The sequence below is a fragment of the Trichoderma virens genome, assembly GCF_000170995.1.
Source record: "Trichoderma virens Gv29-8 chromosome Unknown TRIVIscaffold_2, whole genome shotgun sequence".
Classification (NCBI taxonomy): Eukaryota; Fungi; Ascomycota; class Sordariomycetes; order Hypocreales; family Hypocreaceae; genus Trichoderma; species Trichoderma virens.
In genome coordinates this window covers 189,821-214,287 of record NW_014013747.1, presented here as the reverse complement: position 1 = coordinate 214,287, position 24,467 = coordinate 189,821, and the positions used below count along the sequence as shown (strand labels likewise).

Here is a 24,467-nt window from a genome sequence, read left to right as displayed (position 1 = left end):
TACCTTTAATTACCTAGTATTTGCTACTACATTGGAGCCACAGCTAAAGTACTACCCGGCTAAAGCGTACTTTTGTATTGCATCTCAGCGGCTCACGGAGCAATAGTTGATCATGTCCACTGCGTACCTTGGTAAGTCAAGGCAATTTGCCTCCGCGTAATCATAGTAAGACAATGAGCCAAGGTGAAACGACAAGTGTACCCCCCCGGGACAGTTCATGCGTGATTCCAGATGATGTTCTATTCTGAGAAGATGATTCTTTGATAATTATGGAGAGAGGACAATGATGTGATTAGGGAGCGTGGATCGAACGATTTTGAGTTTGTTGCGCCGAGATGGCTATTGTGCTATCAGTTGCTATTACATTTGTTGGAGGTTGTTAGACTCCCACCTACACAATGAGTATAGTACCTTAGTGGTCAACAGCCCAGCTACTAGTCTAATACAATCCCGCACAACTTGTAGGATATTAATAATGCTCAAGAGGAGCCAAGGCAAGGAGGCGCGAGCTGTGCTGCGAATGGCGTGCAGCTGGTGTCATGACAAGAAGTGGCTTGTGCTTTAGGCTCCCTTGGCCAAAGGGCTGAAGGAAAAGGAGGCTTGGGGGGGAGGGATTGCGCCATTACGATACAGAATTAATGCAAAAGCTGTGCTTTATTTTATCCATTCTTTTTCTTTTTTGGTACGACGAGTCTGTGTGTAGGTACAGTCACACAGATCTTTGGTACGTTTAGTATGTAATAGGGGGGAGACTTGGGTGTAGTCTAGGTATTCTTGCGTCACATGTTTTGCCTCGTCCATGTCCTTTTTTTTGTCCTGTTGATGGAACCATGACGTGTAGTTTAGGTACTGCAATGTCCCGTGAGCGACAATCCCATCTGCACTTTTTGCGGATATATAGGCAAACTGGAGGATTACGATATGCAAAAGCGGATATGGCGGCGGACTTTTTGGAATGCGCAATGATGAGCAAGAGGCACGTTTCATGTGGCAGCTTAGCTAATCAAGGTATCTTTTGCTGAACCCGGGGGAGGAGAAAGAAAGAAAGAGGGAAAGGGAAAAGATCGGCAGTACTCAGAGTGACTTTTCTTTTTTCTTTTTCTTCCTTTTAATTGCTTTTTTAATTGTTTGGGTGAGAGGAAAATAAGGGCTAAAGGAGGGAAAATGGGGGCCGGGGGCGTGTGTTGAGAAAAGAATACATCAGCATGTACTATCACAACAAAAAGGGAGCGCGAAAAGGGAAGAGAGAAAAGAGAAAAAAGACACTACTTTGAGATGACAATTCAGTTATTACCTCGTTAAGCTAAGAAGAGCTTTTCCAAAACAGAGCTGTGCGGCTCTAGCGGAGAGTTTAAATATAAGTGAGTTTGCAAAAGGTGAGGAATGAGGTGGTGTGTTAAATAACAGCAGAAAACCTAAGGCTACTAAGGATACTATACTATACTATCCCAAGAAGTGTATTAGTAGTTTTGCGTGGCGTTGTCTACCTATGCGGAATTCAACTTTCTGTGCCGCTGTCTTGTTTTCTTGTCTCTTTTATCTTTTTTGTTTTGTTTTGGAGATTAAGATTTTGGGTTTTGGTATTTTGGGTTTTGTTTCAAGAGTGCAGCTGAAGATAGAGAAGGAAGTAAACTTTGATTTACACGTCAAAAAAATGTTAAAAAAAGTCCCCGAAGGCGAAGCGAGATTTCCTGACAAGGGGGGCTGATTTGTTTTGAGGCCGAACATTAATGCTGCTTGTATGACATGTAAGCACTTAATACTGCCTTTTGCATTGCATGAAGGACCCAAGGAGAATCCGCATAATAGGTGATGTCAACTCTTCGCAATCGACTAAAGGATTGGGGCCGAGGATGGGGGACTAAAGTCTCCGGAGGAACCTCAGTCCATTTATTACGCTGAGGGGAAACGGGAAGAAAAAAAAAGAGGGAGGGAACAGAAAAAAAAAAAAAAAAAAAAAAAAAAAAAAAAAAAAAAAAAAAAAAAAAAGAGCAAGCAGCGTTGAATCAAGGCAAGGCGTTTTTCGGTCTCTTCCCCAAACTCCTCTTCCGCTTCGTGGCTGGCCTGTTAGTTTTCACTGGCGCCGGCCAAATCGTGTAGTAGAAAGAGATAGCGAGCCGGCTTTTTACTCAACTCGGTATACGGAGAAAACGGGGGCAGAGCTTGGCCTGGAGAGAAAGAATACGGAGAAGGAGAGAAGACGGAGAGAGATAAAGAAGAGCCACGTTTTGAAAGTACTACTAGAGGCAGTTTAGATTGTTGGCTAGAGGGATGGCTAACAGTGACGGAGGGGGAGCGGGGGAGGTTTTTTGGCTTGTTGGCGATTTTGGGCTTTTGAGATTTTGATGTGAGGGGGATCTACAGTGCATTGCGTCTGCTCCGCGGAATTGTGAAGAAACATGTACGTTGTATAAAATATAAAATAGACAAAGAAAAGTAAAATTAATTAAAAAAGAAAGAGGACGAATGAAAGACATAAAAAATAAAAAGATACTTTTCGATTTGGGGGCAGCGTTGTGCTGGGGGATCCCAAAGCAATCGCCGCGAAGAGGGTGTAAAAAGGGTGCGCGTAGAAAAAAGGAGAAACGGCCAAGCCAAAAGCCCAGAGGTACAAGCAGCTTCGACGCCGGCCAAGTACCTTTTCCAGAGCAGTACTTTCAACCCTGTTAGCCTCCCTCTAGGCAGCTGCCACTTGTCAAACCAAAAAGCAAAATCAACCCCAAAGAAGAATCAATAAGACCTCGTTCTCGTACAGCGCAAGGCCTCCAGTAATAGAATGGGATTGCCCGCTGCGCCAGGGCTGCCCCATAGCGGTAAAACACGCCAAGCCCAAAGCCTCACTTTGCTCTCTCAGCTCAGCTGGTTGCTTAATATGGACTTCGTATTTAAACACAAAACGAGCTCGCACTTGCATACGAAGAGCCCGTTCTCGTACTTGTCATCACACACACCCTTGTCAAGCAGCAAAAAAAGCAAAAGCAAAAAAAAAAAACACAGAGAATCCTGGTATAATCCCGCACATGTTGCCCCCCCAAGGCTGAACCCGGCCCGGATGTGACCTCATTCGTCCAATCGAACGATGCCTTCAATGAAAATAAAGGATGTGACAAGGGGGGGATATGGGGGGGCGTGTGAGGACGATGAGCGGAAACAACGGGGGAATCAAGAGATTTGGGTACTCGTAAGAGATTCGGCCATGATGATGAAACTCAGGGGGTGTGGGGGAAAAGACAACAACGACGTCGACGTCTATTAGGGAAGCATTTCAGCTGGGCACTTCTTTTCTTTCCATTGCTTCTTCCCTCTTCGAAACGAGCTTAACGGATAACGGCTCTCCCATTCTCTTGGCCCTTTCTGCCTGGATGTCCCCTGTACGAGCCCCGTCGAACTAAAGTCGTAGTACAGTGGGCAGAACAACGTGAAAATAGCAAACATGGGATATCCATGTTGGAACGGCATTTTCTTAGTTGTGCCGCGTTCTTCGAATCGGCCTTCGAACGAATTCCCTCTAATGGAACCAGCACGCCCCCTCCCGCTCTAAAAAGCCCTCCCCGCAATGAGCTATATTCCCTCTCTCCCTCATCTAATCCATTCATTACCGCCCAAATTCTCTCTCTCCCAAGGGCGGTTTTCCCAGGTCGGCGTGTCGGAGCCGAAATGGTGTCCGCGAACGCGTCAAAAGTCAAAAAGGGGGGCGTGGACGCAAAAGACGGCTGCGATATGCCCAATGACGAGCCCGTTCTTCTTGCTATCCGGATAAGCAAGGCTCGCCCAAGCCCGTATATTAGACAGACGTCAGCTTCTTTAACTGAAGCAACAGTCGATATTCCAACAAGCACTAGGCACAAATTAAGAGCCACAATGGAAACTAAAAACCAGTAGGAATAAAAAGACATTAAGGCTCTTTGCTTCTCTAGAGGGATCCCCCTATCCCCTATCCCCCCTTCTCTAAACAGCAAAGAAAAGCAGCTACACCGTACTAACATGCCGCTCATTCATATATATGCGTAGACACTAAAACCATCCGTTTCTTCTCATCAAAAGGGAATCGTCCAGTGGCGTAAAAGACTTGGTCCCCCCTTTCCCCTCTTTTCATCACCAAAAAACCCCCTTGATCACCTCCAATCTACGTCTTGGATGTTTGTCGATTCCATCTAAACAAATCCATTCTTTCCGGACGGGGGGGAAAAAACAAACAAGTAGGATCCTCGCCGTCTTAACCTTCTTCTCCTCCCTTGACCCCCTTTTCATTTACCCATGGTTCCAAATCCGCTGTAGTGTAAAGTGTAATAAGACAGAGTAATATAGAACAAGATTAAAGCTTCGAATAAATTACTCGCCACGTTGGAGAAAAAAAAAACAAGAAAAAAATGAAAAAGAAACAATGATTAAAACGGGGACGAAAAGGGAACAGCGAAAAAGCATCAGTCGACGCCATCGTCATTCACCTCGGAGCTGGGGCTCTCCATTCGGCTGCCGTTGCCGCTGCCGCTGCTTTGCTGGCTTCCATGGCGCAACATTCCGCTCGCACCACCGCGGCCCCAAGGCCGTGTATTGGTCACTACGCTCATGGCCACCCGTTCAGCTTCAAGCCGGCTGGCCGCCGTCTGGGGGCCGTTGCCAGGGCTGAGCTTGCTTTGCTCCTCGTCATCCGTGTCCAGCAAATCATCTTCCGGTGGCGCCGCCCGGCCTCGCGGGCTTAGCCTTCGCATAGGCACGTCTTGCGAGGCGTCAGCATACAGATTCGGGTCTCTACCCAGAATACGATCCGCCTTGCTCGGAGCCCTTCTTGCGCCGCCGTTGACCGGATTCAGAGGTCCGCGGCCGTGGTAATTGCCCGTGACGTCCGCGGTCGCTGACGGAATGTCCTCTCCGTATCCCCAGCCCGCGTTCACCTCCCGTTGGCGCTGTTCCTCTCGTTCATTCCTCAGCCTCTCGCGCTCTGAGATCCATTTCGGGTTGGCCTCCCAGCTCCAGCCATCTCCGGTCGTGTTGCAGATGGGCAAGAACCACAGCAGAGGGCTGGGTCCCAGGAGATGCAGCAGGTTTCGCTTCCAGCCAAGGTCAAAGGCGTTGGGCAGCTTCTCCGAGTCCTGCTCATCAAGGTACTCCTCATAGCGCTTGCGGCTCTGGTATCGTTCCATTTCCTCATACGACATTTGCACGCGGGGCATTGGCTCCTGCGAGCGTCGCTCCTCACCCTCTTCCCTAGTTGTGATGCCAGGCAACGCGCTCGCATGAAAGTCGACAAACTGCCTCGCCTGTGGGAAGCCGTTGGCAAGGCTCTGGGCCTGATGGAGCGTCTTCTTGACCGTTGTTAGGTACCTCGTCTTCTCAAGGCACTCGATCGTTGTCTGGTTCCTGCACGCCAACATGATGTGCCACGTCGTAAAAGCACCGACAACAAGCCCGATGATGCCGCTCATGACTGCCAACATGATAAAGTTGATGGGCAGCAGCGTGTCGAGATATTTGGTGTCGTCCATGACTTCCGTCCAGAACCACGTGCCGCTGACGGCAAAGGCGTAGAAGGAAAAGATGGTTGTGTAGACCAGAAACAGAATAAATGGCTTGTAGTTGCGCAGCCCGAGGCACGACGCCAGCCATGGGCAGTGATGGTCCATTTTGAGGACACATCGGCGGCACGTCGAGCAGTGATGCGTGCGGTCCGGCTTGCGGGCCTGGCACTTCTTGCAGAATCGAATCTCTCCATTGCTCTTGACTGTGAAGGATGTCGCCACGCGACTCTGGCCGCCGCCGCTCGTCGGGAGAAGGCCGTAGCCGTCGTCGTTGGTCGTCGATCCGGGATCTGTAAAGACGGCCGTTGTGTAGGACCAGTTGAGCAGCAGATAGAGCACGACGCCGAAGAATGAGGATGTCGAGCCTGTAATTGCGCGCGCCAGACTTGTCAGCCAGATAGCCAGAAACACCGTCGCCTTGCCTTGATTTGTCTTCTTTCACCTACCTATCCAGCGGGTGCCGTCGCTCTCGCGCCCAATGCTCACCACCACCCAGCATGCCCACGACGTCAAACCGTAGACAAAGGCCAAGGGAAAGTATTTGGCCGTCGTGCAGCACGCGCGCTCGAACCTGCGCGCCCAACGGAACGCCATACTGGGATTGTCGCTGGACGACTCGTCTTCCATTAAATCAGCCGCAGCCCAACCCCCTTGCTAGAGCTTCTGCCCTCGTTGTCGTCTGCTTGTTGGGTCTTGATCTTGATCTTGGTCTTCCACAGGTGGGATCGATCTCGCGGCCGTCTCTCTTTGGCCCAAAAGTCAGTCTCGCAACGGATAAGGAACCACTCGGCTCGGCAATCGAGATTGGCTGCGAGGGGTCGACTCGCACATTTGAGACTGCTCTGTCTAATCAATCTGGCCTGGTGCTGAGCAATCAAGCCTGTTGTTTCGGAGGATGCGTACACCTGGTTGGAGCTTAGGTCATCCAGGGGCGCAGTTGATTTCGGGAAATGTCCCGAGTCGCCGGCTCAGCCTGAAACGGCCTTGTCCAGCTATTTCTGGAACAGCCAGGCCCATTACCACTGCTACCTACCTACCCTACACCCCTATGTTGCATTTCGAAATTGGGCACTTTGCATGTCAACCAGCCTCTACAAGTAGCGTCTCAATGCTTTGCATTTCGTTCAATCAGTCATATTAAGAGCAAGATGGAAATCTTTATTTCTAGCCTTGATAAAATCTCATTCTCAACGGCGGCTTCTCATAATCTCACGTCGCATGCGTCGACCCTTTGGTCAAACGGTAAATCTCAGTACTGCGAAGCAGGGGATAATCATCAACCCTCCCAAGCAAAATCAAAAAGCAAAAGCACAAATCTCCATTGCGACGCAAGAAGCCGTAATCATCTCTACCAGAATATAGCCTCTGGTTCCTTGTTGATCGGATACTTCATCTTCTTCTCAGTGGCCTCTCCGCGGAGTTTCTGCTTCGCCTGCTCCGAAGTCTTGAAGATGATACTTCCATCTTGATACCGAGTTCTTTCGATATCGACAATGCCTGCCGTCAGCTGGTCCATGAAAGTCTCGTAATGCGCAGTGTCTTGCAGTCGGCACTTTGAGCCTCTAGTCTCAGCGTGCGAGGTGATGCCTGCTAAAGTCTTGAATATTTTGAGGCAGTATGGGCATCTATAGGTCTTGTTTCCATGAGCCGGCGATCGAAGGTGTCCAACAAGCCCCCTGGCTGTCTTGAACGTTTTCCTATACTATGTCAATGGCTGCATATGGTTAAATCCACATCCTGACGATATTTTCTTACCCGCACAGCCGTTTTGGGCAGTTGTATTTCTCAGTGATTGAGCAGTAATAGCGGGCTACATTGAACGACGGACTATTTGGATCATCAGGATCCATGCCCGCGATGACGGTAGTCACGCCTGAATTGAAGGCCGGCTGGGTATGTTGAACCGAGTTCGGCGCCTCGACATTGTTTCCACGGTTGGTATCAGAGAGTAGCCGAAGGGGAAGTCGGATCGAACCTTTGGCCTTCTTGTCGCTGTTGGAGGTGGGTGGGATCTCTGTTTTGTTGGCTGGTCGAAAAGGAAGCCGAAGCTGATGCTGGGTAGCCTTCTTGACCTTCTCTCCAGCGTCAGAGCCATCGTTAGGCTTCGCCTCATTTGACGAAACGGCAGTGGGAGGCTGAGTGCGTTCAACAGCCGTAGTCGACAGATCTGGAAACTCTTCTGGGACCATCTTGAATGGGGTTGGCTTATCCTCAACGTACCACCCCGTGATGTAGCTCTTGTCATTGGGTGATGGCATGTACTTCATGTAGTTTCCTTTTATCGACTCTTGAGTCAACTGTTCCAGGCGTCGTGGAAACGCAAGCTTCTCTTCTCTGAGTTCATCGAGTACGGCACTGTCTATGCGGGTGCAAAACCCTCTTTCGATATGGCTCATGAGAGTACCTAAGCGCTTGAATGGACCTTGGCCACAGCCGGGGCAGTCGAGATTCTGCTCAAGGGGATGTTCCTATTTTCAAAGTCAGAGGAGACTGTCTTCAGGCAGGGTAATACTCGTGCCGATTGACTAACCACCTGCATATGCCTCATCTCTCCCTCCAAAGTATGGAAGTCGCGCCCGCAGAACCTGCAATGAATATGATCCTCTTTATTCTCGTTCCGCATACGCTTCTTGTGCTCAGTAAGGTCTTCCCAAACTGAGAACGGCTTCTGGCAGTGCTTGCAGTGCCAGGGTCCCTCGGAGAAGGGATGCTTAGAATCCATGGTGACTTGCAAAGAAACTTGAACTTTGTAGGCCTAGGCGAGATTGAAAGGTCAATGGCCGTTCAACTTTGTTTAGTTGGAGCCGTGCGATTTGGCTAGAAGAGGATGAAATATATAAAGGTAGAGGGGGATGGAATTGGAAGTTGAAGAGTAATAAATAGTGAGGTGGCTTCGAGAAGAAGCAGGAAAGCTGAGGCAGCCTAAGGCATGAAGTGAAGCCAGGGGATCGAAAGTGCTGAAGGGAAGGTGTTCAGTGTGTGGGCAGTGAATCACGGGTCAACATTTATTCGCATGCGTTTGCAGTGCGTTGATCCGGGCAACAATAGACATTAGCACCTGTAGACTTTATTGTTGCCCGGCGGTAGGTCAGATGAAAACACTGAGCTGGCATAAAGTTTCGGTTCAATACAAACATTGGAACACTTTCTCTGTGTCAGTACCTACCTACCTAGGTAGGTAAGCAGCGATATGCTTTATATTCGAAGCATGGTGGAGGCACCTTGAGTATATCAATACGCCTTGAGCTTAACATCATGTGCCTAGGTCTGTAAGATAAGAATTGTTTATATGGTACTTGAATCTATTCTTCGTCATCCAGGCCACCGTAGTCATCCTCGTCTCCCTCAAAACTGGGATGCTCCATCCCTTCTTCCTCCTCTGAGCCGTTCTCGTTTTCCTCATCATCCTCATCCTCGTCTTCGTCATCATCATCGCTGGCAGCCTCAGAGTCCTCGCTCTGTTCCATCCTGCCAAGTATGCTGGCTGCCTCCGCATCTGCATCCACATCCAAGTCCGCATCTGCGTCGTGCGATGTAACAACAGACTGCTCTTCCGTCTCGATGCCCATCTTAGCGCGAGGACGGACTCTTACGTTGTAAACCTGACTCTTCTTCTTTGATGGCTCTCGACCTCGGAGTTGCGTAAGCTCCTCATTCGTTAGGTTCAAATTAGGTAGAGGAAGGTGAAAGGTGGCCGAGGTAGACCGAATAGGCGTCTGATCTCCGCACTGCAACGTTGGGGCGAAATCTTCCTTGGTCAGTTGCCGACCAAACTGGATCGCCACAAGCTTCGTCTTCATGATTGCCTTGACCTTTGCCCACAAGCCTCCATGGTACCATCCACTGCTGACATCCCATGTCGAACGCACCTCTGCATTATCAAGCAGCTCCCGGAGTAAAGGATCTGTGATATCACACACCTGCCACACCTTGCCATCGGTATGGTACGTCTCTCCGTCGAACATGTGGCTGGCTGATAGCTCTTGGACAAACTCTTTTGTTCGGCCCATCTGGACTCTCCGCAGGGATTGCCAGGTCTGATCTTTCCGGGCTCGCTTCTGCTTAGGAAGCTTGAACATGAGGGTTTGGTAGATGCGGTACTTGGGGTCAGTTCTGGGGTCGATTCCATATGGCACCACTCCGTCTCTCCACGGCCCACCCTTGAACTGGTATGCCGCATAGTTGAGGTACTTTTTCAGCTCGTTCCAGTTTCGAAGCTTGCCAGCAAGATGGTTTAAGAGAGACCGGCGAGTCCAGACTGGACGGTCTTCAAATGCTTCTTCGAGCTGGGCTATTACCTCCACCATGCGCGGATCTGTCATGTCCGGGGGGATTTGAGGGCCGGTAGGGGCGGCATCTTCTGTCCCTATAAAGTGGCCAACTTGCTTAACTGCTGTTGTGTTGACGGTTCCACCATCTTCTGTCAAGCGAACATATGGGTTCTGTGAATAAAAGTAGTTGAATGGCAGACTCATGTGGGTGAAGATAGGGGGCGGTATGATGTCCACATTCGAGCCCTGGTCGATGCCGGGCGTAAACTTGAACTCCTTTATCTTGTCGACTACGGGCCACTGTTAGTACATCGCCAGACAGCACAAGCAAACGGAATTTCATACCATCTCCAGGCAACACTTGATCGACAAATCTTTGCGCGAATGACGATTTGTCCATGTCCCAATAAAAATCGGCAAGGCCCCTGAATCGATGAGTGTGCTTAATCAAACCCACAGCCTCGACGTGATATTTATCAACATTGTCCTCTAGTTTGCGCCTCAGAAGTCTTGGATCATCGAGACGTGCTATGGAACGGACGTTTTCTGAGGGCGAGGTGTCGGCGCCTTGAAGCTCTACGTCTCCTTGCCAAGGCCCGTCCGTCCCTCGTTTGCGCTTCCTCCCCGTTCGCCTGGGGACTGTGACCTTAAGGACAATGTTGTGAGATCTGGCGTTATGTGACATGATGGGCGGGCAAAAAGGCTCCTCTGGATTTATATACAATGGTATTGAGTTCCTTAGAGGATCCAAGACCTATCGTAAGGTTCGTTTATGAGCAAACAGACAAGGCGCGGCATTACACATATGAGCTACAGCGTAACACTTACATGTCGTAGAGAAGGAGCCCTGCCAAAGGCCTTGACGGCTCGGTCAATATCTTCAACAACCGCCGGGATCTCGACCGCAGTGAGCTCCCTCGATGGAATGGCATATCGAGGAGCACCATCCTCGCGGCGGTCTTGAGCCGAGTTTCTGGCGATGCCTGAACTGACGCTTCCCACGCCCTCTTGACGAGGCGTATCCATGGCGAACGACTTTTCTCCAAAGCTTCAATAGCTTAGCTTCATATGGATGGATCAATGATAGATTTGCGGTTGCCAAACAAGACCCCTGCGACAGCTGCTGAAAAAGCTCCAGCTAGCGAAACAGTCTGAATCAAACAACTGGAGCTGGAATGGGGTGGGATACAGTGCAGTCCAGGGGCATCGAGCACTGTGCCGCTGCAGCCGCTAAAGGAGGCCCCAGGTAAGGAGGTACGTAATTTACGCATCACGCGCTTGTTGGGGCGGTGTTTGAGACTCGAGCGTCTGCACTTCCGATTGGCTAATGGTAGCGTCCATCCTGACCACTGCTGCGTCTGGACAGTGCCCCCAGACAAGCCGCACCGTACGTGGCCCTGTCGAGGAGCTTGGGCAATACTGGCACAGAACGCCCGGATCCTTGGAGACGACAGTCCTTGGTGGGATCAAATCACAAAGGTGTCCTGCCCATTGAGCGAGCTGGCAATCGTCTGTCCTCTCGTTTTTCTGCTGCCCTCAATTGATTCATTCCCGTCTTGAGCGCCTCGCAGCACAAGCGGCCCTTTGTGCAGCCAGCAGTATTGAGCCGCTACGGGAGAATCGGATTTAGTGCCAGTCCTTAGCGACAACTTTGCCCCTACGGCCCCTACAGCCCCTACAGCCCCTACAGCCGGATCGTTGGACAGGTACCCGGCAGCATTGCCAGCAGCAGTGATCGCCTGAGCGCCGGCTAGGCACAGGCAGGTTCAGGTTCCACGTCTCGACTCTTCAGCAACAACAACTCCCCCGCGTCAACGCCTCTTTGACGGCTAACCTCCAAGCTGTTGTTGTTAGCTCCTCTGATTCCATCTGAGCGTGCTGCCAGCATCCAGCTTGCCGCTGACGCTCTCTACCTCGACCTCTCTCGACCTCTCCCAACCTCTCTTCATCTCTATCTCGCGATCTCTCTTGGGCGACGGGCGGAACAAAGGCCAACCATCGCCTTCTCGACGCTCACTCTGCGCGACCAGGCGACAATTGGTCACCCTGAAGCCCCCCCCAACACCCTCCAGCCCAGTCCAATCCAATCCAATCCTGCTCCTTGGGCGGACTGCCATCGCACCGGATCGACCCCTGCCCTCCTGCTGTCTCCGACCAGCTCCCTGAGACCCGCGTTCCTGCGTCCAAACGAGCCTCTCTGCTCCCCCAGGCCAGGTCGAAGCCGCCTCTTACACAGACGTCGACGGAATCAGGCCATCGCCTCTGCCATCGCCTCTGCCATCGCCGCTGCAAAACGCGCCTTCGTGGTTCGACGACGACGCCGTTTCCCCCCGGCATAGCTGGCGTTGCCCCCCTTCGCCTAGGCTCGCCTCACCTCCGCTCCGCATCCCGACTGTGTTGCCTTGCTACCCCACTGCGGCTACGGAGTTGGCTGGACGGCCTCCGGTCTTCGATATAGTTATCCCTGAGCAGTGTTGCAAGCCAAGATGAGGCGATTAAGCCAGAGAGTCGTGAGTCCCCCTCCCCCTGATGCCCGCTGCGCGCCCTAGGCGCTGCCGGCGCTCCCCTTTGTCTAGCTAGCAAGCAGTCTCTGATGCCAAGTCGTCCAACTAGCTCTCGCGAGGCAAAGATGCCACAAAGTCCTCCAAGAAGAATAAGGATTCCAAGGATGGAACTTCGTCCCCCTCGTCTCGAGACTCCAACCAGTCCCCGGTACTGACCCCGTCGTCCTCGACATCGACCCTCAACGATTTACGCAATAAACCGCTGCCGCCAAACACTGGCCATGGGGGCGATCACGGTCCCAGCCAGCCATCTGGCCTTTCTGGCGCTTCTCAACCGGGTCTCGCTGACCGATTCGGGCCCTTGGGCGGCGCTGCCAACTCTAATGGCGCCAATGCGGGTGGCAGAGGACCTCCAACTGTCGTCATCAGCCCGACCCCAGGTGTAAGTATCGCCTAAGTTCGCGGGCCGCTCGTGACCTTGATGCTGATTCTTCTCTCCCATCTTCTAGCACATCCCCCCTCCTGGCGCCACCGAGACGATGCCTCATGAGCTGGCGCCCCCGAAGCCTGGCCAAAAGTCTCTCATGATCAATCGCATGGACAACCGAGATGCCATCCCAGAAGGCCTGCGGACGCCAAAGCGACAGCACTCATCGCGATTTGATATTTCCGCCCACCGCGAGCTGGAGAAGCTTCCCGGCTTCCACGAAGTACCGCCTAACAGGCGCCAGGAGCTGTTTATGCAAAAGATTGATCAGTGCAATGTCATCTTTGACTTTAACGACGCTAGTGGTGACATGAAAGCCAAGGAGATCAAGCGGCTAGCTCTCCACGAACTGCTGGACTACGTTGCCAACAATAGGCAGGTCATCACCGAGCCCATGTATCCCAGAGTCGTCGAGATGTTCAGCAAGAATCTTTTCAGACCAATCCCGCCCCCATTGAACCCCCAAGGCGAGGCATTCGATCCAGAGGAGGATGAGCCCGTCCTGGAGGTTGCTTGGCCTCATATTCAGGTCGTTTATGAGTTCTTCTTGCGCTTCATTGAAAGCCAGGACTTCAACACCAACATTGCAAAGGCCCATATTGATCATAGCTTTGTTCTCCAGCTGCTGGATCTCTTTGACTCTGAAGATCCCCGGGAGCGAGACTTTTTGAAGACGACCCTGCACCGCATCTACGGCAAGTTCCTCAACCTTCGATCGTTTATTCGACGATCAATCAACAACGTCTTCTTCCAGTTCACCTACGAAACCGAGAGGTTCAACGGAATTGCCGAGCTTCTAGAGATTTTGGGCTCCATTATCAATGGATTTGCTCTGCCTCTGAAGGAAGAACACAAGATCTTCTTGACCCGCGTCTTGCTCCCCCTGCACAAGCCCAAGAGCTTGAGCATGTACCACCCTCAGCTCGCTTATTGTATTGTTCAATTTTTGGAGAAAGATGCATCTCTCACCGAAGATGTAAGGAGACTCTTTTCACCCGAACCAAGTTGCTAGTGTACTGACAAACTCTCTTCAGGTGGTCCTTGGGCTGTTACGCTACTGGCCAAAGGTTAATAGCACAAAAGAGGTAATGTTCTTGAACGAGGTTGAAGACATTTTCGAAGTGATGGACCCAGCCGAATTCGCCAAAGTCCAGGAGCCTCTGTTCCACCAGCTTGCCAAGTCAGTGGCCAGCCCTCATTTCCAAGTCGCCGAGCGTGCGTTGTACTTCTGGAATAACGAATACTTCTGCAACCTTGTAAGCGACAATGTGGAAATCATCCTCCCCATTATGTTTGCTCCCCTCTACGAAAACTCAAAGGGTCACTGGAATAGGTACGTTGACGACTGGTTGGAAAAAATGCGGCGTCGCGTAAACTAACGTGCGAGTAGAACAATCCACGGCATGGTTTACAATGCTATGAAACTTTTCATGGAGATCAACCCCCAACTGTTTGACGATTGCTCCCACGATTACACGGAGCAGCAGAACAGCGCGGCAGCTCGAGAGGCACTGCGGGAGCGGAAGTGGGCTGCTCTATCTCAGCAGGCCGACGAGCGGAGGGCGTCACTGGGGCTGGGCCACGCCGAGGCGCCTGGCAGAGCTCAAGGAGGAAACCTCCCACGAGTTGACGAGGTGGATCCCGCCGCTGAAGATAACCAAAAACGCCTTGATTCGCTAAAGCTTCAAGATGCCACCGGTCGCCAACAAAATACTCACGAGCGACAAAGCTCCGTAGGGTCCAACCGAAGCAGATAGCCTCGGTTTGACCAACGAGCCTTTCTTCCCTACGAGCCAACGGCCAACTGCTTCGCTTCGTCTTCCTGATTCTGCCTGTCCCATGGCCCTCCATTCCCGCTAATCTCTATTCTTGGCAACCGAGAGTCCTGCCATATAGACTCGGTAGAAGTACTGTTATTGTAGGTGCCCGGGGGTTAAGAGCTGCCCAGTAGTATTCAGAGGGGATTTTCTTTCTTGGATGGCAGATCAACGTCGGGGCTGGAGCTATAAGGGGACTGCTTAAACGGGACTGCGAAGGGGCTGTGACTCAAGTAATGTTGATGATTCTTCTTTTTTTTCCTCGTCCTTTTCTCATGTTTATCTGCATAGGCAGACTTGCAAAACACCGATATTGAGCAGGATTCATGTACGACGGGGAGGGTCGTTCCAATAATCATATTTTTTACCCTTTCTTTTTGTCCTTTTTATCTTTTTCTCAACAGGGGATGCCAAAAAAGCAGCGAGGAGAGTTTTACAACGTGCCCCTTGAACATGGAAGCGGAGAGAGGAGAAAAAAAAAAGTGTTTAGGCTATAGATTGCCAGGCATTGTTGGAGCTGGGAGGGAGACCAAGGGCATTTTGTGTTGGTAGAATAGCGGCTCCCTTTTTTCTTTTCCCCCATGTTCAGGAGGGAGGAAAAAGACGGGAGAGCGTTGCTTTTTCTTTTGTTTTCCTTCTTCTTCTTCTCGCTCTCTCTCGTTGAAGGAGGTGATGGATGATGGACGCGAGTTGGGTTTTGGGTTGGTAGCTGTGGGGGAATTGTGTGTGCTTTTGTGTGTACTTGACTCGGATAGACTATTTGCTTTGTTCTTTTCTATTCTACTTGAATTTTTTATTTTCCACGGACTGTTGGTGTGAGGGCGACACGATGTTCTCGTTTGCCACCTTGAATGTAGACGTCACCAACTACCTGGGTACATAGTATCATCATCTCAGCTTCTATTACAGGATTCAATTGAAAGGGTAAATATCTAGCAGTACACTACTCGTGAAGCCTACGAGCCAAGTTCGTCACATAATCCGAGTCTAGGGAAGAAAATCGTTACACAACTCCAGACAAGCCCTCATGTCATCACAATGACCAAAAACGCCCTGCATTATAAAATGGTATCTTCAGAATAGAATGAGCAGTTAATACTGCCCGCGGTAGCCACCGCGGCCGTACCCGCCTCTTCCACGGCCCCTATATCCGCCGTTGCCGCGTCCATATTGGTTATTATGCTGAGGCGGTTGAGGTGGCTGCGGCGGCTGGGGTACAGATCCTGCGGGGAACTGGTTCATGTTCATGAGGTGAGCCACCACATTGGGAGGAGGAGGCACCCAGCCGTCTTGGGGGGCGCCAAACGGTGGAGGAGGTACCATACCAGGAGTCCACCCCTGGGGAAATGCTCCCAGGGGAAGAGGGGGAGGGGGAGGGGGAATTGGGAATGGGAATCCTGTAGAGTTAGGAGGTGGAGGAGGAGGTGGAAATGGCATAGGTGGTACAGAGGTAGGTTGAGGAGGTTGAGGAGACCGATCATCATACGAACGAAACCTCGAATTAGGTCGTTCGTTGCTGCCGTATCTCCCACTTGGGCTTCGACTTCGGCTGTCATGGTCGCGATCATGATCACGGCCCCGACCGCGAGGGCGGCTAGGGCTGCGGCTCCGGCTGTAGCTACGACTGCGACTGCGGCTATGGCTATACGACCGATCCCGCTGTCGACTGCGACTTCTGGAACGCGACGAAAGCCGGGGACGTTTGAACGAAGGCGGAGATGAGCTTCGGGATCGGTCCTGAGAACGGCTTCTTGATCTTGACCTTGGCCGTAATTTCGATGCAGATCGTGAGCGCTCTCCGGAAGCCTTCTTTGACTTCTTCAGTCTCTCTTTCATTCGTTCGCAGAATTGGCGAGACCAGCCGTAGTAGCTCTCCCCTCCGATAACCTCGCCTGTAATCTCATCCAGGATGATACGCTCGCCCATTTCACTGTATCCCGTATGTAGGTCGTCACTCGGCTCGCTATCCTTGGAGTAGATGTAGTCTGCATCTTTCAACAACATCTTGACAGCATCCACGACTCGCTTCTCAGCAGGCCCCGCTGCCAGCTGAATAGGGCGGACCTGGTCAGGGATCATAGGCCTAGAAGAGTTCGGGGTGATGTGAGGTAACCAAGTTCCAGCAGGCAGGTCATACCATGGAACCGAGGCGTCTCCGTGGAAGGAGGGAAGAATGTATGGGGCATCCTTTGCGAGCTTTAGTGAGCTCTCCGAGAGCTCGAGGTTTACAGCAGTAATCTCGGCCGAGCCATTGGACAAGGCCGTGCGGAGCTGAGCAACCAGCTCGGGCGAGAAATACGCCTTTTTCTCCCAGAGATTGATCAGCCCACCCAGCTTAGTCTTGTGCTTGGGACAGTTATCGAAAGCCGCCGCATTCCCAATCATGGCGGGCAGGATTCCCGCCCACGCTTCTCCAAGCTTTCGGTTGCTCTGGCGCACAACTTCGTGGAAAAGAACATCATTGGCAATGTAGAGGAGATGCAGCCGCCGCCTCTTTGTGCTTGGGCGCTTCCCGTCATTCTCCATGGCCAGATTCTTGGACAAGACGGCCCAGAACTTGCCCAAGGCTGTGCAGCGCGCGGTGGAAGGCACAATGTTCTCGACTATCCAAGCCTTACATTTCTACCCAGGGGAGTTTAGCAATTTGAGCGCGGACAAGACAAAATGCTTGCGAGCAATGTGTCAAACCTGAACGTTCTGGCGGGAGCACTGGATGATGGCGTTGTCTAGCAGCGAGAAGAAGTCGTCGACCGCGGCGCGGTTCAGCGAGACGGGATCGGCGCGAAAGAGAGTCGCTGACAGCGTCGCCTTCGTGATGGCCAGCTCTGGAGAAGCCATGGCGGGCGGAAAGGCGGCCCTGGAGAGGGTGCAGGAAGCCGTTGATGTCCCAGAGCTCAGATATAAAGAGGGTTAACGAAGGAGCTTGAAGTTGAAGTTGCTCGAGGCTGGGAGTTTGTCGCAAATGCCGGGAAAACCACGGAGGTACCTTGTAGCTCTGGAGAGCTTTGTTCCGAAGCTCACGACAGCTACAGTAGACATGAGCTGGGTGGAATACAAAACTGCAAGGAACAGTTTCACACAACTTCACTGGGATAATTGAAATGGTATAATAGCATTATTGCCTTTGGATAGCAAGATCATCTAGTTTGTAGAGCCAGGGCTTGTCACCGGCAAAGAGCGGAAGAAAACGCATCAGCAGAGAAAAATCTCCCTCGGGCGGAATAGAGATGAAATGTTCTAGATGCTTGCTGCACAGCCCGTCCCGTCACATGTTAATTGCACTGTAACTCTCTTTCCAATTGCCAACATTCTTCATTTTATTCAGCCGGGCTTCAAGAATGGATTTGCGTCAGTGCGCGGCGCGAAGGCTATATACAACCCTGCTAAGGGCATTATTTTTACACCAAGATAGTATACAAGGCCAGCATGGATGGATGCCCAGCATAAAGACCAATAAAAGGAGCTCCTCTTTTTTCCCTTCCTTTTCTTTGTCTCTTTAACTGAATCTGTCCCCTTTACGGGTGCGATACGGCGTATCGCTCTCGTATTTGCTTTTCTCGGTTACTCGCTCAGACTCTGTCGCTGGCGCATGCCTTGTTGGCGCGGGATCGTTGCTGGCTTCCTGGCTCGGCGAACCAGCATTGTCAGTCCTTGCAGGGCCACCGTTGTTCGTTCCGGCGCCGGCAGAGGCTGCGGTCGCTTCATATTCGAAGGCCTTGTTGGCTGCTATCTTCTGGCGGTGCGCTTCGAGCTTGGCTTGGCGATCAGCCCGGATTTGCTGTTTGGCGAAATAGTATGCACCGCCACCGGCTGCCCATGACACATCAGCTGAGGGAGTCAGCAAAAGGAGAACATCGTATCTGCCTACCAACGCAAAGGGAGCCCCATCCAAGCCTGGCAAGAAGAACAAAGCACGTCTGGTTAGCAAAAGGCTGTGTTGGTGAGCAGTGACATGTGGGATGGCCGGGCTAGTACCAGAAGGATTTAACCTGGATAACGACAGTAAGCAAAAGGCTGCCTTGTTCCAGAGCCAGAGCCAAACCGAAAGGCACCTACAGTGTTCATCGTGGCGGTTCAGATGTCAGTATTGCGGTGGTTTCAGGAGCTTGTCAAATATCGCAGCGGTGGAGCCGGCAGGATGGAAGTTCCGAGTTGATGCTAGGAGAAAGCCAAGTCGTCGGATCAAAAGCTTAGCAGGCGGCGATGCACCGGTACACGCAATTGGCCAAGAACCGCTGCGCACTGGCTGCCACTGACTGCCACTGACTGCCACTGGCGTCCAGTGATAATTTTAGTGCTCAAACGCCCGTGGTGGATCACTAGGCCGCCTATGGCTCACACTGTGCAGGGGCATCCTTACCGAGATCTAATTTACAGTGCTAATTAATGGTCCCAGCCTTTTTCTGGATATGACATAGATCATCCGCACCATCTAAAGACACGCAAGCACCTCGACAAACTTGGAAACTTTCTATCACGAGAGCTGCAGGAGAGCCCCCCCTTTTCTCTTTTCGTTCGCTTTGAAGTGAAGGGTCGACGCTTCAGCTGTTTCGCAAACTATCCGGCTGTACCAGAATGCTCTAAAGCCGCCTGCGCTCGATACCATCTCAACACTCGAATTCCGGCTCGTCACCGCGATCCCCTCGACCCCTCGATAATCCTCCCCCCTAGACAGCACCGACTTCCACCTATCATACGAGGACCCTACACGTTTTACTACTTCTTCTATATTCTGGACCGTCTGCACGTGTGCTCTACGAGACACTTGCTCCATCTCTTGGTGCGCGTATGATCTACTAGGAGACCAAGCCGTGGGTGTAATGGGTAGTCTTGCCCAGGACCCCACCGACCAGAAATCATGTCTTCCCCCAGTATAGACCAGACAGAAGGCAGCGGGCCTGATGGCACTTCCATCGTGAGTTGTCTTAATAGCAAGTATAAACCAGGGTACTAACATTTTGTTCTTCCTACCAGAGGCCCGTCTCCTCCCTCCTTGCTCGGTTTGAGAATATGAACAAAGCCGCCCCGGCGCAGACCCAGCCGCAGCCTTCTCCCGCTCCCGCTCCTCCTCAGTCGCGGAACGTCTCGCCAGGGCCAAAGCCGGATCGATTGAGAAACCTTAAGACTTCTCAGGAGGCGACGTCTGCTCCCATTTCTCCAATCACTCCCGCCAAACCATCGAATCTGAAGGACCGAGCCTTTCCAACGCCCTCCCCTGCAAACCGAGATAGAGGGGCACCGATTCCACCGCCTCCCCTCTCTACACGGCCACCGCCTGTTGCGACGAAACCGCAAGTGTTGCCCATTCATCCGCCTGCAGTTACAGTTCAACCTCCCCAGTCACCACCCAAAGGAGGCGCGCTGAGTATTGCTCCTGGGGAACAATCGCCGTTCCTAGATCCGGTTACCATATCCTCTGCCACGTCGAGTCGATCCCCCACGCCGTTGAGAATACCAAGCCGACCACTCACTCCTACCGGCAGTGGTGGTATCAGTGGTACCGCAACGCCCCGATCGCCAAAGCAGGGGATTTCGAAAGCTCCATCACCGCCACCTCCTAGGCGATCCGCCGAGCTAAAGCGAGAGAAGGAATGGAAACCTGCGCCGCCACCGCCGCCTGCCTCACGATCAGAGAGGACGCTGATGAGATCAGCTACGGGTGTTGAGACGAGAGGGAGACCGGCTACGAAAAGGCCTAGTCGTTCCCAGGAATCCTCCCCGTTTGGCGAACCGAGGATCCCAGAAAAGGTGGAAGAAAACCCTCCAGAGTTGCCCGCGCGACCAAAGCCGGTGCAGCAGAATGATGCGCCGAGTAGGACAAGACAGATTGCAGGAGCGTTTGAGCAGCCTGCCCAGCCTACCCAGTCAATGCTCCGCCCTTCTCTATCTGTACGGAAGCCGGCCCGTGAAGGAGAGCTCAATGGCCTTGTCAGGGCTCCCATCACTCCCCAGCAGACGGGCACCGCTCGCCCTGCCTTGCCAGCACGACCCCAAACCACGGATATTCCTCCACAAGCAGTAGTGAATAATGGAATGAAGCCACCTCCTAAACCCCCGCGGCCATCTGGATCAAACAATGCGCACGTCGCTGCCGCTCCTGTTCCCCAGCCACAACCTCCGGCCTCCAATGCGAATCGAGTCGTTTCCAATCCACTTGCCCAACAACCGCAACAACCGCAGCAACCCCAACAACCACAACAACTATCATTAAAGGCGCATGGACGGTCTATGACAATGATGGAATTAGGGGCGGCAGATCATCCTGCTTTGGATGCTCGTGCCTCCCCGGCGCCCGCTGCAGCCGCCATAGTAAAGCACGTTCCGACACCTGCTGCAAATGAGGGGGGAATTGTACCAAAATCTGACCCTCCAGCTCAAATCGCGGCGTACCCCGACAGCTCGAGTACCAACCGCCGACCTCCATTCATCAAGAAGGGCTGTTACGAGATTCAGCCAAAGTATGATCCTCGTATCTTCGACGTCTGTGGCCAGTATGTCTGCACTACCGGCCCCTTGACTCGTGTCTGGAGTCTGCTAGATGGAGAACAGATTGTCAGTCTGGCGCACACGGAGGGCGTCAAGGCCACTGCCGTATCGTTTAAGCCCAGTGCAGACCCTGACCAAGAAGGCTCCAAGGTGTGGATTGGCACTAATCTGGGAGAGATTATGGAGGTTGAGGTTCCGACTCAACGTATACTGATTTGCAAAGCTGGCATTCATGGGAAGTCAGAAGTCACCAGGATATATCGACACCTGAATGAGATGTGGACTGTTGACGAAGGTGGCAACCTTCACGTCTGGGGCCCTGACAGCGATGGCGAACCAAATTTGAACAACCACCCACACCAAACTTTCAAGGTGCCCAAGGGCGAAACCTTCTCGATGGTGGTTGGGGATGAGCTCTGGCAAGCGACTGGAAAGCAGCTGCGGGTGTTTGCTCCCACTCGAGATAACCGCACTGCATTCCAGGTCCTGGCAAGGCCAATCACGGTAGAGGGCGCTGGAGATATTACTTGCGGAACTCTGATGAAGAGCTGCCCCGGCAAGGTCTTCCTGGGACACGTCGATGGGAAAATCAGCATCTTTTCTACATCCGACTATTCTTGCAAAACAATCGTCAACATCAGCACGTGGAAAATCAATACGCTAGCAGGAGTTGGCCAGTACATGTGGGCGGGATACAACACTGGAAAGGTGTGTGTCTACGACATTGCTCAGACACCATGGGTCGTATTGAAGGAATGGCAGGCCCATGACACCACAATCTTGAAGATGAAGGTGGATTTCGCCAGCTCATACCAGTTAGATCAGTTGCAAGTCGTCTCTCTAGGCGCAGATAGTCGGATCAAAGTGTGGGACGGCATGTTACAAGATGACTGGCTTGAAGACGAGATGAAGTCCAAGGACACGACATACTGCGATTTCGACGAGATAAAAACGCTGATATTTACATGGAATGCCGGAGCCTCCACTCCTCATAGCCTCCGGTATTCGGATGGCGACGCCACTTTCTTCCAGGACCTTTTGCAATCGAGCGGCTCTCCTGACATCCTAGTATTTGGGTTCCAAGAGCTTGTAGACTTGGAGGACAAGAAAGCGACTGCAAAGCGGCTTCTCAAGTCAAAGAAGAAGGAAGGCACGGACCAGGAGCGAATGAGCCATCAGTACCGAGACTGGCGCGACTTTTTGCTCAAAACCTTGGACGATTATATGCCGGCAGATGATCTATATCATCTTCTCCACACTGCGCCTATGGTGGGGCTGTTTACCTGCATCTTTGTCAAGTCATCGTTGAGGGACAGGATCACGCATCTAAGCGGTGCTGAAGTAAAGCGAGGCATGGGAGGTCTGCATGGTAACAAGGGCGCAGTTGCGGTTCGTTTCCAGGTGGACGACACATCTCTATGTTTTATCAACTGTCACTTGGCAGCTGGTCAGACACAGGCCAGCTCACGCCACAATGATGCGGCGGCAATACTCGAAGCCAGCCTATTCCCAGTGGAAAGAGACAATGAGATCCGGATCGACACCTTCAGTGGTGGTGGAGATGGCTCCATGATTCTTGACCACGAGCTTTGCATTCTCAACGGTGACCTCAACTACCGCATTGATACAATGTCCCGAGATACAGTGGTCAAGGCCGTAGAGCAGAACAATCTGGCCAAACTCCTTGAGCGTGACCAGCTCCTCGTTGCGCGCCGCCGCAATCCAGCTCTACGACTACGAGCATTCGAAGAACTCCCAATCACGTTTGCACCAACATACAAGTACGATGTAGGAACAGACACGTATGATACCAGCGAGAAGCGAAGAAGCCCCGCGTGGTGTGACCGTCTTTTATTCCGAGGACGCGGCAGAGTACAGCAACTAGACTATAGACGACATGAAGTGAGGGTGAGCGATCACCGGCCGGTTACGGGAGATTTCCGACTTTGGGTAAAGAAGATTAGACCAAAGGAGCGGGCGGCTGCGTGGATGCAATGCCAGCAGGGATTTGAAGACGTACGGCAGAAAGAGTTGGCAGAAGATAAGTAAGTGGTCATCAACACAATCTCCTTAAAAAAACGTTCAGCATTACTGACTTGGGATGGATTAGGCTGTATTATCTAACACACGTCTGTGGCTTCGACAAGGCGACGAGCCAGAAGCTAATACTAGAAAGAGCGTCACGAAAACCACACAGGAGCCCTAGCAGAAGCAGGGCAGGGTATTAATTTGGATTCCCCTTTTATCTATGTAATGCATCGTATGTCGGAGGGAAGCACATACGGCGGCGCTGGGCGGGTTTTAGTGGTATAAAAGAGAGTTGGCATTTGGCAGACCCAAGACGAGGCGCTTGAAATGATACAAAGGGAAAGGGAATGCGAGAGAGAAAGGGGCCCAAGTTTTTTTTGGTTCAAAGGCGCAAAAAAAAGCGAGATTCGATGAAGGTTATGAAATTTTTATAGAAAGTCTGCATAATTTCTAGCGACTGGAGCGTTCCGGAAGGACAGACAATATGGGCGGATTGAGCGGATCTAGCTGGGTTTCCAAAGTTTGAGGGCACGGTGTAGAGGTAGACGAGGCTTTTGTTCGTTTTGGTTTCATATATAATAAATAAGAGCAGACCATGTGTTTTCTTGATATGACTCTTTTTGTTGGTAGTATGTCGTGCTATATGGGAGGTATAGTTGCTTAACCTTCGGAAGTGGTATTTGTACTACATCGGATCTTTTTTCCCGTCTTTTATCGTTGTGTCAAGGAATAAGTGACATCACACAGATACGAGTACCAGAAAAGACTATGGAATATCGGGTAACACAGCGGCAGCAAGGACGAGGGTAAGGTTTAGAGTTGTGAATGTAAGATGAGTAAGACGAAATTTCCGATTCATCACATTGTACAAAAGGCTGTGCGAGGGTATGCAATACGACATTACATAATTAAAAGTCCGAGGTTTTTGGCATCTTAGATACATTCAATGGCGAGATGGAGCAGAAAATATTATAGCAGCAGATGCAGTAAAACGCCGTCACGATAAATGCCGTGTTACTTCTTTCTTATGAATATGAAGTGAAGACGATAAATTCGAGTGTACAGTCAGCAAACCCCAGAAACGAATACGAAAAAGAAGGGGGGAAAGAAAGAGCCGAAACAAAAAGGCGTGAGTGGCGTGGCCCGGAAGTGGTCCACGCCGAGCGCTTCGGAAGACGCAGGGGGAAGAGAAGAAAGGCAGAAAAAGGAAAAAAAAAAAGTTAAAGAAAACGTGGACGGACGGCAATCTCATTTTCAGTGGAAATTAATAGCCGGGGCGGTTCGGGGATCCGGGGCCAAGAGTTTTTAGCACATCAGCTAGCATCCGCGATAAATAATTCCTTGGGGGGGATTCC

General features: G+C 51.6%; 6 protein-coding genes across 6 annotated transcripts; 2 read left to right on the top strand and 4 right to left on the bottom strand.

Annotated features, from left to right (window-relative positions):
* Nucleotides 1-4,424: 4,424 nt before the first annotated feature.
* TRIVIDRAFT_36072 (uncharacterized protein) lies at nucleotides 4,425-6,113 on the bottom strand (the record flags this gene model as incomplete). Its single annotated transcript, XM_014104719.1, has 2 exons — nucleotides 4,425-5,884; nucleotides 5,966-6,113. The coding sequence occupies 2 exons, from the start codon at nucleotides 6,111-6,113 to the stop codon at nucleotides 4,425-4,427; spliced, it is 1,608 nt and encodes a 535-aa protein (XP_013960194.1).
* Nucleotides 6,114-6,867: 754 nt separating this feature from the next.
* On the bottom strand, nucleotides 6,868-10,882 carry TRIVIDRAFT_73413 (uncharacterized protein; the record flags this gene model as incomplete). The annotated part of the gene is made up of 7 exons (XM_014104718.1): nucleotides 6,868-7,216; nucleotides 7,275-7,504; nucleotides 7,670-7,987; nucleotides 8,050-8,264; nucleotides 8,845-10,080; nucleotides 10,136-10,546; nucleotides 10,621-10,882. The coding sequence occupies 7 exons, from the start codon at nucleotides 10,814-10,816 to the stop codon at nucleotides 6,868-6,870; spliced, it is 2,955 nt and encodes a 984-aa protein (XP_013960193.1).
* A 1,394-nt stretch (nucleotides 10,883-12,276) lies between these two features.
* TRIVIDRAFT_35847 (uncharacterized protein) lies at nucleotides 12,277-14,538 on the top strand (the record flags this gene model as incomplete). The annotated part of the gene is made up of 6 exons (XM_014104717.1): nucleotides 12,277-12,300; nucleotides 12,404-12,632; nucleotides 12,702-12,736; nucleotides 12,804-13,757; nucleotides 13,816-14,114; nucleotides 14,169-14,538. 6 exons carry the CDS (start codon nucleotides 12,277-12,279, stop codon nucleotides 14,536-14,538), a joined length of 1,911 nt encoding a protein of 636 aa, XP_013960192.1.
* A 1,938-nt stretch (nucleotides 14,539-16,476) lies between these two features.
* On the bottom strand, nucleotides 16,477-16,983 carry TRIVIDRAFT_35234 (uncharacterized protein; the record flags this gene model as incomplete). Its single annotated transcript, XM_014104716.1, has 1 exon — nucleotides 16,477-16,983. A coding segment is annotated over one exon (507 nt), but the record flags the coding sequence as incomplete, so codon positions are not given.
* A 910-nt stretch (nucleotides 16,984-17,893) lies between these two features.
* On the bottom strand, nucleotides 17,894-18,707 carry TRIVIDRAFT_73408 (uncharacterized protein; the record flags this gene model as incomplete). The annotated part of the gene is made up of 4 exons (XM_014104715.1): nucleotides 17,894-18,408; nucleotides 18,467-18,492; nucleotides 18,574-18,587; nucleotides 18,655-18,707. The coding sequence occupies 4 exons, from the start codon at nucleotides 18,661-18,663 to the stop codon at nucleotides 18,095-18,097; spliced, it is 363 nt and encodes a 120-aa protein (XP_013960190.1).
* A 711-nt stretch (nucleotides 18,708-19,418) lies between these two features.
* On the top strand, nucleotides 19,419-23,566 carry TRIVIDRAFT_211535 (uncharacterized protein; the record flags this gene model as incomplete). Its single annotated transcript, XM_014104714.1, has 4 exons — nucleotides 19,419-19,422; nucleotides 19,476-19,513; nucleotides 19,573-23,129; nucleotides 23,195-23,566. The coding sequence occupies 4 exons, from the start codon at nucleotides 19,419-19,421 to the stop codon at nucleotides 23,310-23,312; spliced, it is 3,717 nt and encodes a 1,238-aa protein (XP_013960189.1).
* Between the last annotated feature and the right edge of the window lie 901 nt (nucleotides 23,567-24,467).